At 42.9% G+C, this 13,645-nt stretch overlaps 1 protein-coding gene across 1 annotated transcript in view; it reads left to right on the plus strand.

Moving 5' to 3' along the window:
• The first annotated feature begins 1,300 nt into the window (after positions 1 to 1,300).
• TMEM52B (transmembrane protein 52B) overlaps positions 1,301 to 13,645 on the plus strand; it is a 29,744-nt gene continuing 17,399 nt past the window's right edge. Inside the window, exons 1-2 of the mRNA XM_077455388.1 lie at positions 1,301 to 1,516; positions 6,071 to 6,135. Coding sequence (XP_077311514.1) covers positions 6,076 to 6,135 — 60 coding nt within the window. The 5' untranslated portion in view covers positions 1,301 to 1,516; positions 6,071 to 6,075. The remainder of the gene's footprint in view (positions 1,517 to 6,070; positions 6,136 to 13,645) is intronic.

Below are 13,645 nucleotides of genomic sequence, written 5' to 3' on the forward strand. Positions count from 1 at the left end.
CTTGTGAAAAATCACGACCCCTCCTTGGCACAATTTTCTTCCACGCAGCCGGTCTCAGGTGCCAAAAAGTTTGGGGACCACTGCTCTAATGCAACAGGCTGCGAATGCCTATGGTGTCATTATTGAGTACCTCTATGATTATGGCATGAAGACAGGCTCTGGGAACTGCGTTTGGGTTTCTTTTAACTGTATGTAGCCTTATTCAGGACATGTGCGGTATTTTGGCACATTGTGAGGAGGCAACCAAAATATTGAGCTACAACATGGCAGGGACTAGTACGCATTTCCAAAAACCTAGCATCTGACTACTCTGCATTAGTGATGAGAAATCAGTCTACATTATAATTCAGTGAATTCATCAAATTGCTTGGCGAATTCAAATTTCAAACTGAATTACACAAAAGTCCACTGGAGGAGAAACGTGTGTCCCTCTGGAAGACTGCTAGGCAGGCTATTGGCAGCCACGTGGGACGGAAAGCGAGGTACAGCTGTGGGTGATATAGAAAGTAAGCCAATCAATACTCTCTGGGGCAGGTGGATGTACTTGTCACTCCCAACTCTGCTGAAGGCCCTCTCCATCTTGATACCTGCAGCAGGGAAGGCCAGACCCACCGTCTCTGCCTTAAAACCCACCTGCCATTTTGGTGAGCACTTCCAGGCTCTTTGTTCTCCAATTCAATATTAATGTGGCAACACATAAATATTTTATTTTAAATAACGTCTGAAATATTATCATCATACAACTTTCTTTTTAAATCTTTTAACAGAATGTGTTAATGTATGTTAATGCATGCTTTAGATAGCAGTACTGTTTGTTTTGTAATACATCATAAATGGTATAAGGTTAATACATCGACCTTAATCATGCTCTTCATTGACCTTTATGACTTCTTCTTCCTCCTTTTCTTTCTCATTTATATTGGTTCCACATAAGCAGTTTTAATGTGCCCTCTGTTAATATTAACATTTGTAACTATAAGCTGTTCTCCCTTTCCATTGGATTCCAGCCACTGAAATCCCTTCAGGGCTCTTGCTTACATAAAGGAACATGTAAAACACACATTAAAATGCCCAAGCAAAGCAAAACAATTACAAATGTGTTTGCATGGCTGCCTCTCTAAAACAGACCAGCAGTAATAGTAATACATTTTATTTGTTTTTTTAAAGTAGCAAATCTTGATTTGTGACTGCTAGAGATGAATAGGTTAACAATATGCATATGCTTTTTATTGTTTACAACAAACTGGAAAGGATGAAGACTTCTAATAGTTGGATCATGAGGAAGAGCCATAAAACCAAGACTATATTAAACAACCTTACCGCCACCCTATCGGAATGTCACCTTCTGAGCCCTCCCATATGCCAGAAAACACTGACTTAGAAATTAAGTAGCCGTTCACTAATAGTCCAAAAGGGAGGACATAGAGGATCTGCTCACCACCTTTATCCAAAATGAAGTAATAAGTGGAGAGTCTTCTGGAAGGACTTCAAGATTAGGCAAAGTCAAAGACTATAGGTGAGAAAACATTAACAATTTATTTATATATACTATACCAGTTATGATTTCTGGCGTGTTTAAAGTCTGTTCTACATCACAAAAAAGGTCTGCTCATATAATGCAATAGTGTATGCAAAGTATGGGAGAACCAGATATGTGAAGAAACTTTTAATGTTTTTTCATCTCATGATAAAATGTGGAGGTCTAATGGCAGTGTTTACCTTTCTGTGTCTTACTGACCACCAGTGCCAACCCTTTGTATAAGTATGGGGTCTGAAATCTAATCTAATGCGTGTGTGCTGGTGTGCACGGTAAGGGGTGTTATTCAACTCAATGCACCACAGCACATTGTGGCTTTGGCACTGTTATCCAAGTGACCCACAGTTTCTGAATTCTGCACTGATAACTAAACTACTAACTAGCAATGTAAATTAAAGCATATTTTAAAATAAATAAATACATTATATATATATATATATATATATATATATATATATATATATATATATATATATATATATATATATATAATTTATTTATTTAAAAAAATATAATAAAAAAAAAATATATATATATATATATATATTTGTTTGATCTATCTATCTATAAATAAGTTAAGGCATATTTAAAAAAAAAATATATACATATATATATATATATATATATATATATATATATATATATATATATATATATATATATATATTACAGTATTTCACAAAAGTGAGTACACCCTTCACAATTTTTAAAATATTTTATTATATCTTTTTTTTTTTATGTGCTGACACTGAAGAAATGGCACTTTGCTACAATGTAAAGTAGTGAGTGTACAGCTTGTATAACAGTGTAAATTTGCTGTCCCCTCAAAATAACTCAACACACAGTCTAAACCACTGGCAACAAGAGTGAGCACACTCCTAAGTGAAAATGTCAAAATCGGGCCCAATCAGCCATTTTCTCACCCCAGTGTCATGTGACTTGTTCGTGTTACGAGGCCTCAGGTGTGAATGGGGAGCAGGTGTGTTAAATTTGGTGTTATCGCTCTCACTCTCTCATACTGGTCACTGGAAATTCAACATGGCACCTCATGGCAAAGAACTCTCTGAGGATCTGAAAAAAATTGTTGCTCTACATGAAGATGGCCTAGGCTATAAGAAGATTGCCAAGACCCTAAAACTGAGCTGCAGCATGGTGGCCAAGACTATACAGTGATTTAACAGGACAGGTTTCACTCAGAACAGGCCTCGCCATGGTCGACCAAATAAGTTGAGTGTACGTGCTCAACGTCATATCCAGAGGTTGTCTTTGGGAAATAGATGTATGAGTGCTGCCAGCATTGCTGCAGAGGTTGAGGGGTGAGCAGTCAGCCTGTCAGTGCTCAGACCATGCCGCACACTGCATCAATTTGCCAGAAGGAAGCCTCTTCTAAAGATGATGCACAAGGAAGGCCACAAACAGTTTGCTGAAGACAAGCAGACTAAGGACATTAATTACTGGAACCATGCCCTGTGATCTGATGAGACCAAGATAAACATATTTGTTTCAGATGGTGTCAAGCGTGTGTGGTGGCAACCAGGTGAGGAGTACAAAGACAAGTCTGTCTTGCCTACAGTCAAGCATGGTGATGGGAGTGTCATGGTCTGGGGCTGCATGAGTGCAACCGTCACTGGGGAGCTAAAGTTCATTGAGGGAACCATGAACACCAACATGTACTGTGACATACTAAAGCCGAGCATGATCTCCTCCCTTTGGAGACTAGGCCACACAGGGCAGTATTCCAACATGATAACAACCCCAAACACACCTCCAAGACGACCACTGCCTTGCTAAAGAAACTGAAGGTAAATGTGATGGACTGGCCAAACATGTCTCCAGACCTAAACCCTACTGAGAATCTGTGGAGTATCCTCAAATGTAAGGTGGAGGAGTGCAAGGTCTCTAACATCCACCAGCTCCATGATGTCATGGAGGAGTGTAAGAGGAATCCAGTGGCAACATGTGAAGGTCTGGTGAACTCCATTCCCAAGAGGGTTAAGGTAGTGCTGTAAAATAATGGCGGTCACACAAAATATTGACACTTTGGGCCCAATTTGGACATTTTCACTTAGGGGTGTACTCACTTTTGTTGCCAGCGGTTTAGACATTATTGGCTTTGTGTTGAGTTATTTTGAGTGGACAGCAAATGTACACTGTTATACAAGCTGTACACTCACTACTTTACATTGCAGCAAAGTGTAATTTCTTTAATGTTGTCACATGAAAAGATATAATAAAGTATTTACAAAAATGTGAGGGGTGTACTCACTTATGTGAGATACTGTAGGCTGTTCAAATTTCACATGTTAGTAGAGTAAATCTTCCTCTCTAGTAACTCTTCTTCTTGTTCATGGCAGGTAAATATTGGATCCCAAGTAGAAGCAATGTGCCGTCATTTAGTTATTGACAAAGGAGGGATGCAGGCTGCCAAACATCCAAAGACGGCTTCAGAATCTTTACGGAAATTACACCATTGACAAGAGCAATGTGCACAGACAGATGAAGAAGTATAAATAAGGGGAAAACAGTATTGAAGACAACTGCAATCACTGAGATGAATCGTCAGCGAGTGGAACTCAATGAGGGCACTTTGCTTCTGTTTGGAATCCATTATTTACCTACAATGAAAAAGAAGAGATATCATTAGAAGAGTAATGACGCGTACACACGATCGGAATTTCCGACAACAAATGTTCGATGTGTGCTTGTTCTCAAATTCCGACCGTGTAGTAGGCTCCATCTGGCATTTTTTGTCGGAATTTCTGACAAACAAAATTTGAGAGCTAATTCTCAAATTTTCTGACAACAAAATCGTAAATTTGTTGTAAATTCCGATCGTGTGTACATGTGACAACACTGAAGAAATGACACTCTGCTACAATGTAAAGTGAGTGTACAGCTTGTAAATTTGCTGTCCCCTCAAAATAACGCTAAACACAGTCATTAATGTCTAAACCACTGGCAACAAAAGTGAGTACACCCCTAAGTGAAAATGTCCAAATTGGGCCAATAGTGTCAATATTTTGTGTGGCCACCATTATTTTCCAGCACTGCCTCAACTCTCTTGGGCATGGAGTTCACCAGAGCTTCACGGGTTGCCACTGGAGTCCTCTTCCACTCCTCCATGATGACATCACGGAGCTGGTGGATGTTAGAGACCTTGGGTTCCTCCACCTTCCATTTGAGGATGCCTCACAGATGCTCAATAGGGTTTAGGATTGGAGACATGCTTGGCCAGTCCATCACCTTTACCCTCAGCTTCTTTAGCAAGGCAGTGGTGATCTTGGAGGTCTGTTTGGGGTCATTATCATGTTGGAATGCTGCCCTGCAGCCCAGTCTCTGAAGGGAGGGGATCATGCTCTGCTTCAGTATGTCACAGTACATGTTGGTATTTATGGTTCCCTCAATAAACTGCAGCTCCCCAGTGCCAGGAGCACTCATGCAGCTACAGACCATGACACTCCCACCACCATGCTTGACTGTAGGCAAGACACACTTGTCTTTGTACTGCTCACCTGGTTGCCGCCACACACCCTTGACAGCATCTGAACCAAATAAGTTTATCTTGGTCTCATTAGACCACAGGACATGGCTCCTGTAATCAATTTCCTTAGTCTGCTTGTCTTTCTTGTTCATTTTCTTTAAAAGAGGTTTCCTTCTGGGACGACAGCCATGTAGACGAATTTGATGCAGCGTGCGGCGTATGGTCTGAACACTGACAGACTGACCCCCCCCCACCCCTTCAACCTCTACAGAAATGCTGGCAGCACTAATACGTCTATTTCCCAAAGACAACCTCTGGATATGATGCTGAGCACGTGCACTCAACTTTTTTGTTCTACCATGGCGAGGCCTGTTCTGAGTGAAACCTGTCCTGTTAAACCGCTGTATGGTCTTGGCCACCATGCTGCAGCTCAGTTTCAGGATCTTGGCAATCTTCTTATAGCCTATGCTTTATGTAGAGCAACAATTCCTTTTTTCAGATCCTCAGAGAGTTCTTTGCCATGAGGTGCCATGTTGAATTTCCAGTGACCAGTATGAGAGAGTGAGAGCGATAACACCAAATGCAACACACCTGCTTCCTATTCACACCTGAGACCTTGTAACACTAACGAGTCACATGACCCCGGGGAGGTAAAATGGCTAATTGGTCCCAATTTGGACATTTTCACTTAGGGGTGTACTCACTTTTGTTGCCAGCGGTTTAGACATTAATGGCTGTGTGTTGAGTTATTTTGAGGGGACAGCAAATTTACACTATTATACAAGCTCTACACTCACTACTTTACATTGTAGCAAAGTGTCTTTTCTTCAGTGTTGTCACATGAAAAGATATAATAAAATGTTTGCAAAAATGTGAGGGGTGTACTCACTTTTGTGAGTTACTGTATATAGGTTAATTAAAAAAAAAAGTTATGCTTGCTTTAGCATTTCTTTCAGTATAGCTCGTACTGAGAAATTAAACTGCATTATTATTTAACAGAACTAGAAACTAAACTGACGGTATATTTCAAACATTTATATTTTCTCACTCAGGTTCTATGTGGCACAGTAACATGAGAGGACAGATTGCATTGTCTGTGGTCACTGGACTCCATTTGGTAATGTTGAACACAGAATAATATTTGTACGGGGAACCTTATAAATATGTAACCGGCAAATGCAAAAATATAATACATTTACACAATCGCAGCTTTTGGAACATATACAGTATTACAAAGCAAATGTTACGTTATGCAAGCAGTGAAACTCATACAATAATAACCTCTACTGCGGGGAAATATGTAGCCTGCTACATCTGACTTCTGCTAGTTGCCTGGCTGCTATGCATATCCAATAGCTTCAGTACATTCTAAGTTATGGACCTTGAGCAAGTATGCAAATCAGGACTTCTGACTTTACTCTTATGCCACTTGCTCCACCAGCAGGTCAGTGAGCCAGAAACCATTAATACCACAGGAAGACATGCAACTAGCATTTTCAGTGAGGGGGTCCGCAATAGCAAACCCCATATTTTTTGCAATAATGTCACAAGAAATGTAAAATATGATTTAAAAAGGAAACCTGCCATAAAAAAAAAACTATAGGGTGGCTGTCATTGGTGATCTCCTAATGAAAATGCTAGTTGCTTACAGTTATTATTATCCCTCCAGCTTTTATACTGTCACCCTACGTTCATATCTCTGTGGCTGCAACCACCCGCAATGAAAATGCACTGATCTCTGTGGAAACGCTCAGAGCTGCCATTCATTCTGAATGGTACCCCCACGTATGAAAAATCACAGTGCATGTGCGGGAACAGCAAAAAAAATTGCATGGTCAAAAAGAACATGTAATTTCCTTTTTTTTGCAGAAATGCAGGCACAGCAGCCCATTAATTTAAATGGACTGCCATGCCATTGCACATGCGGCATGCACAAATCACGGATATGTGAATCTAGGGTCAGAGTGGCTCTGGCTTTATGCTTGTTCGAGTTGTGAGAATGCTATTATTATTATACAGGATTTATATAGAGCCAACAGTTTGCTCAGCACTTTACAAAACAATTGCAGACATTACAGTTATGCCTTGTACACACAGTCAGACATTATGACCACAAAATCCGTAAAAGAAATTCCGACGGATTTTGGCAGAAACTTGTGTTGCATACACAAGGTCGCACAAAATTGTCTGAAAATCTGATCGTTCTGAACGAGGTGACGTCAAACATGTACATCGGGACTATAAACGGGCCAGTAGCCAGTAGCTTTCGTCAATTAGTTTATTCTGAGCATGCGTGGCACTTTGTCCGTCGGAATTGTCTACACATGATCGGAATTTATGCGATCGGATTTTGTTGTCAGAAAATTTTATATCCTGCTCTCAAACTTCGTGCATCTGAAAATCCAATGGAAAAAGTCAGATGGAGCCCACACGCGGTCAGATTTTCCGACAACACAATCCGATCGCACATTTTCCGACCGTGTGTACAGGGCATTAGAATATAGACACAGAGCTGAGAATTTGAAGTGAGATCTCAATACCAGGGGTCTCTGAATGCTTTGAAGTTACTTTGTCACATGTGACACAAAAACTGAGCTGTACATCAGATTAAAACAATGTAGAAATTACCTTTACCTTCCAAATTCATGTTGCCATTGCTAGCTATTAATAGCAAACATCAGCAGCATTGGCACCTAATATTTAAAACTTCAACTCCAGATAAAGCAAAAATCATCCATTGCAATGGGCTGCCCCCATGCACTGCAAGGGTTAAATGCTTGTTTAGGGTTAGGGTACCAGTAAAAGCACTTACCTGATTCCTCACGCCCACAGACTACCTCTACACTGCTAGACTGAACCTGCATCCTCTTCTCCTCTACTATCTGGTGATTGCAGGTCCACTGATATCATCAAGCACAAGGCACTGGCCATAGCCCTGCATTGGACATGGGGACACCAAGGGACAGGCCACTGCTGGAAGAGAAGGGATATAGTAAGAAAAAGGTAAAGGAGAGCACCAGCTGCTGCAAGTTTTGTATTTGTATTTCCAGTATCCAACCTTGACAAGCATTTATTCATTGCAGCGTGGGGGCAGCCCCAATACAAGGGAGGATTTTTTTCCCCCTGAGATAGGTTTTAAATTTCCTACTCGACACTAAGACACTAACAACTAAGCGTTGTTCCGTCTGGGGAAAAAATAAATAAAAGTCAGCAGCTACAAATACTGCAGATGCTGACTTTTAATATATGGACACTTACATGTCTAGGGAATCCCAGCCAATTTTCAGATCAGCTGTCAGGTGCTACCACCACCATTCCTTGTAAGGGAGGCCCGCAGTGAAGCCTTTCGGCTTCACAGTCAGTTCCCTACTGCACATGTGTGAAATGAGCCGTGCTTTCTAACTGGCCCGGCGGTGGAGGAAGGAAGAGGAGGGGCGAACCTCCGAAGGATGGTGACGTTGCGCTGTCTCCTAAAAGTGGGGAAGGGTACCTGTCAAAAACAGGTACCCGTTTCCTCCCTCCCCCCTGAAAGGTGGCAAATGTGGCACCTGAGGGGGGAGGAAGCAGATAAGCAGAGGTTTCACTTTAGGGAGGAACTCCGCTTTAAGGGTTTGGCACTTACCTCGTTGGAAGAATAGTGCCTGATGCTTCTGCAAACAGTTGATGCTTCGGTAGCCCCCATACTGTACTTTCCATCTGCTTCTCTGATTTTGTCCTTCCATTTTAGAAAGGGATGATGTCACTGTTAACTCAGGATTACTTTGCAGGCAGAGCTTTAGTGGGCATAGTAGAGCAAAAAATTAATAAGAGAACCAGAATCTTCACTAAGTGGAAGGCTGAGTTCACACATATGCGATGCGGGAACCAGTGCGATTCCTGTGCGGGTTCCTGCATCTCATGTCCTTTGCAGGTAGTTCACACTGCCCTCTGCGAACCACTGTGGGTGTCAATAGAAAGTTAAAGACCCCCACATCGGTTTGCAGATCGCAGTGCCAACTGTCGAATGGTACAGGAATCGGTGTGAACACCCATGCGATCCAATTCCAGTGCAGACCAAAAAAAGGCTACTGCACCATTTTGGTGCGAATGCAATGCGATTTCAGACATAGAGTTTGTATGGCTGAATTCACATCACACAGACATCACATGTGATCTGCAGAGCAATGCGGTGCGAATCACATGCAATGTCTATGTTCACACCAGTGTGAACCCAGCTGAAGTGCGGATTTGATAATAAAGTTAACAGTGCCTCCACCCAGGACAGGATGTCTGTGAACAGAGGGGATTCCTTTCCTGGGAAATTAACCAGTAATCTAATCAAAGTAATTAGAAGCAGTGGAACTATTGCAGACAGCATAAGACCCGGTTCACACTGGTACGACACGACTGTTGTACAACTGCCATCTTACTTCACCCTGCAACATCTGGCCTACTTCCATCTGGCTTGAATGAGCAGTATACGATTTTGCTCCAACTTTGAAATAGTAAGACTTGTCCTTTGACCAATCAAAACAATCCCAGTGTGACATAAATTCCCTTTGGCTGGGTTCACACTTGTAAGACAAACGCTTCGACTTTGGGAGCTCATGTCGCATAACGTGTGAAAATCAATGTTTCCCTATGGGAGCCATCTGAACTGGTCTGACACAAGTCGGTCTGACTTTGAAAATGCTCCCTGCACTACTTTGGTCCGACTTTGATCCTACTTCAGCCCATTGAATATCATTGAAGTCAGATCAAAGTAGGATCCTTGTCCTAACCACCCGACTTGTGACATCCGACATGGTGATTACAGCAGCAGTAAAAGGAATTTATGTCACACTGGGATTGTTTTGATTGTTCAAAGGAAAAGTCATACTGTCACAAAGTCGGATCAAAGTAGTATCCTGTTCATTCAAGTCGGATAGATGTAGGACCAATGTAAGACTGATGTCGCAGAGCAAAGTAGGATAGCAGACATATGACCAGTGATTCTCAACCAGGGTTCCTTCAGAGGTTGCTAGGGGTTCCTTCAGCAATGGGCCATTTCTGCCTCTCGGATAATTTCCCACTGACACCATTGATCTTTTTAGCTATCTGTAAGGAGGTAATTCTTCCCAATGACCACAAGTGTAAGGACCATTCTTCCCACTGACCATCACACTCATGTATCATGAGTTGTAGATTTCAAATTTTTAGCAGGGGTTCCCTGAAACTGGAGAACTATTTCAAGGGTTCCTCTGTGTTGAAAGGGTTGAGAAAGGCTGCATATGACTGTTGTGTAGTATCAGTGTGAACCCAGTCTTTTTACTGCTGCTGTAATCACCATGTCGGATTTCACAAGTTGGATGTTAAGGACGAGGATCCAAATTTGATCCGGCTTCAATGATATTGAATGGGCTGAAAACGGACCAAAGTCAGACCAAAGTAGTGCAGGAACCTTTTCTAAAATCAGACCGACTTGAATCAAACCAGTTAAGATGGCTCTCATAGGGAATCATTGATTGATTTGCAACCCAAAGTCAGAGCGTATGTTGCACCAGTGTGAACCAGGCCTTAAACATTAGCCATAAGTATTTAAATGCACTCCAGTATGGAAATAATACAAGCTTTATACAATAAAAGACTAATAACAGTACACACATTCAATGTACACACAGTTAAAGCGGGAGTCCGCCGGGGCGTTTTTTTTTTTTTTTTTTAAAAGCCAGCAGCTACAAATACTGCAGCTGCTGACTTTTAAAATAGTGACACTTACCTGTCCAGCGCGCCCGCGATGTCGGCACCCGAAGCCGATCTCTAGATCGTCTGTCGGGTGCTGCCGCCGCCATCTTGGGTGTGGGAATCAGGAAATGGAGCCTTTCGGCTTAATTTCCCGGTTCCCTACTGCGCATGCGCGAATCGCGCTGCGCAATAAGGACGGTCCCCGCTGCCTCTGGGATCTGTGTGTTTCCCAGCAGGCAGCGGGGCACTTACGGAAAGGGGCGGGCACTTGCGGAAAGGGGCGTAATCTACGCCCCTTTCCGCAGAGAGCTATCCCGGAAGTGGGTGCAGAATACCTGTACTGTACAGGTATCTGCACCCCCCTCCCCCCTGAAAGGTGCCAATTGAGGCGCCGGAGGGGGGGAGGGTTCCGATGAGCGGAGGTCCACTTTAGGGTGGACCTCCGCTTTAATATCAGCCAAGGGCCCAACAAGAGCCCCAGTGGAACTGTGCCCATATACCCAGGTATATATTGTCATTAATAAAGATACCTCCAGATGAATTTTGCGGTATAGGCCCATTGCAGGGGCCCCAGAGGATGATCATTATGCAGCATCTGCCTTGCCAATGGAGACCTGAAGATAAGATGGGGAGAACTTCCAGCCATTGTTCAACCAGCCTGAAATGTATCTTCTTGCTAGCAGAAACTGTGGAACTCAGAGTAGATCTTAGTCCCTAGTGGATTTTCATCTGCCATGCAACTGGACCTCTAAGATAAGTGGAGATAAGATAAGTGGAGCTTCCACTTTTGGGTGGAACTCCACTTTAAGGAGCGGGCAGCCACCGGCATCCTTAACAACCAGTAACTGTCATGGTTGTTAAGGCACGGGCGGCAACTGAATCCTTAAAGTGGTTGTAAACCCTTACAACCAACTTTGACCTACAGGTAAGCCTAGATTAAGGCTTACCTGTAGGTCCAAGAAATATCTCCTAAACCTACACGGTTTAGGAGATATTTGCTGAAAGACAGGCACCGCTGTCTACGGCGCATGCGTCGTAGACAGCGGCACGCAGGCGCACTGAGCGCGCCGCGGTCAACGGCGATATGCCGTGAGTTGGCGGCTCCCACACGCATGCGTGGGAGTAATGTCATCGCAGCTTCGCCGAATGACAGCGGCGGAGCAGCGAGCCCCACCGAGAAGATGGATGCGCCGGACTACAGGGGACAGCGGTGACTTCGCTGGCTCAGGTAAGTGACACATAAGGGGCTACTATGCGATGCATAGTAGTCCATTATGCTTTACCTTTGCAGGGAATGAAAGAGGAAGTAAACTCATCAGGGTTTACTTCCTCTTTAACAACCGATAAGTCATCAGCTGTCAGTAGGTTTCCCCACTGACAGCTGAATGTACAGTGGTGTGAAAAAGTGTTTGCCCCCTTCCTCATTTCCTGTTCCTTTGCATGTTTGTCACACTTAAGTGTTTCGGAACATCAAACCAATTTAAACAATAGTCAAGGACAACACAAGTAAACACAAAATGCAATTTGTAAATGAAGGTGTTTATTATTAAAGGTGAAAAAAAATCCAAACCATCATGGCCATGTGTGAAAAAGTGATTGCCCCCTAAACCTAATAACTGGTTGGGCCACCCTTAGCAGCAACAACTGCAACCAAGCGTTTGCGATAACGTGAAATGAGGCTTTTACAGCGTCCTGGAGGAATTTTGGCCCACTCATCTTTGCAGAATTGTCCTAATTCAGTTACATTAGAGGGTTTTTGAGCATGAACGGCCTTTTTAAGGTCATACCACAACATCTCAATAGGATTCAGGTCAGGACTTTGGCTAGGCCACTCCAAAGTCTTCATTTTGTTTTTCTTCAGCCATTCGGTGGTGGACTTGCTGGTGTGTTTAGGATCATTGTCCTGCTGCAGAACCCAAGTTCGTTTCAGCTTGAGTACACGAACAGATGGTCGGACATTTTCCTTCAGGATCTCTTGGTAGACAGCAGAATTCATAGTTCCTTTTATCACGGCAAGTCTTCCAGGTCCTGAAGCAGCAAAACAGCCCCAGACCATCACACTACCACCACCATATTTTACTGTTGGTATAATGTTCTTTTTATGAAATGCAGTGTTCCTTCTACGCCAGATATACTTGGACACACACCTTCCAAAGAGTTCCACTTTTGTCTCATCGGTCCACAGAATGTTGTCCCAAAAGTCTTGGGGATCATCAAGATGTGTTGTGGAGAAATTGAGATGAGCTTTGATGTTCTTTTTGCTCAGCAGTGGTTTTCTCCTTGGAACTCTGCCATGCAGGCCATTTTTGCCCAGTCTTTTCCTGATGGTGGAGGCATGAACGCTGACCTTAACTGAGGCAAGTGAGGCCTGCAGTTCCTTGGACGTTGTTGTGGAGTCTTTTGTGACCTCTTGGATGAGTCGTCGCTGCGCTCTTGGGGTAATTTTGGGCAGCCGGCCACTCCTGGGAAGGTTCACCACTGTTCCATGTCTTCGCCATTTGTGGATAATGGCTCTCACTGTGGTTTGCTGGATTCCCAAAGCTTTGGAAATGGCTTTAAAACCCTTTCCAGACTGATAGATCTCAATTACTTTCTTTCTCAATTGTTCCTGAATTTCTTTGGGTCTCGGCATGATGTGTAGCTTTTAAGGATCTTCTGGTGGACCTTACTGTGTCAAGCAGCTCCTATTTAAGTGATGCCTTGATTGTGAACAGGTGTGGCAATAATCAGGCCTGGGTGTGGCTAGAGAAATTGAACTCAGGTGTGGACAACCACAGTTATAGTATGTTTTAACAAGGGGGGCAATCACTTTTTCACACAGGGCCATGATGGTTTGGATTTTTTTTCACCTTTAATAATAAACACCTTCATTTACAAATTGCATTTTGTGTTTACTTGTGTTGTCCTTGACTATTGTTTAAATT

This window comes from Lithobates pipiens, unplaced genomic scaffold, assembly GCF_037356315.1.
Source record: "Lithobates pipiens isolate NorthernLeopardFrog02 unplaced genomic scaffold, aLitPip1_a1.2 Scaffold_25, whole genome shotgun sequence".
Taxonomy (NCBI): Eukaryota; Metazoa; Chordata; class Amphibia; order Anura; family Ranidae; genus Lithobates; species Lithobates pipiens.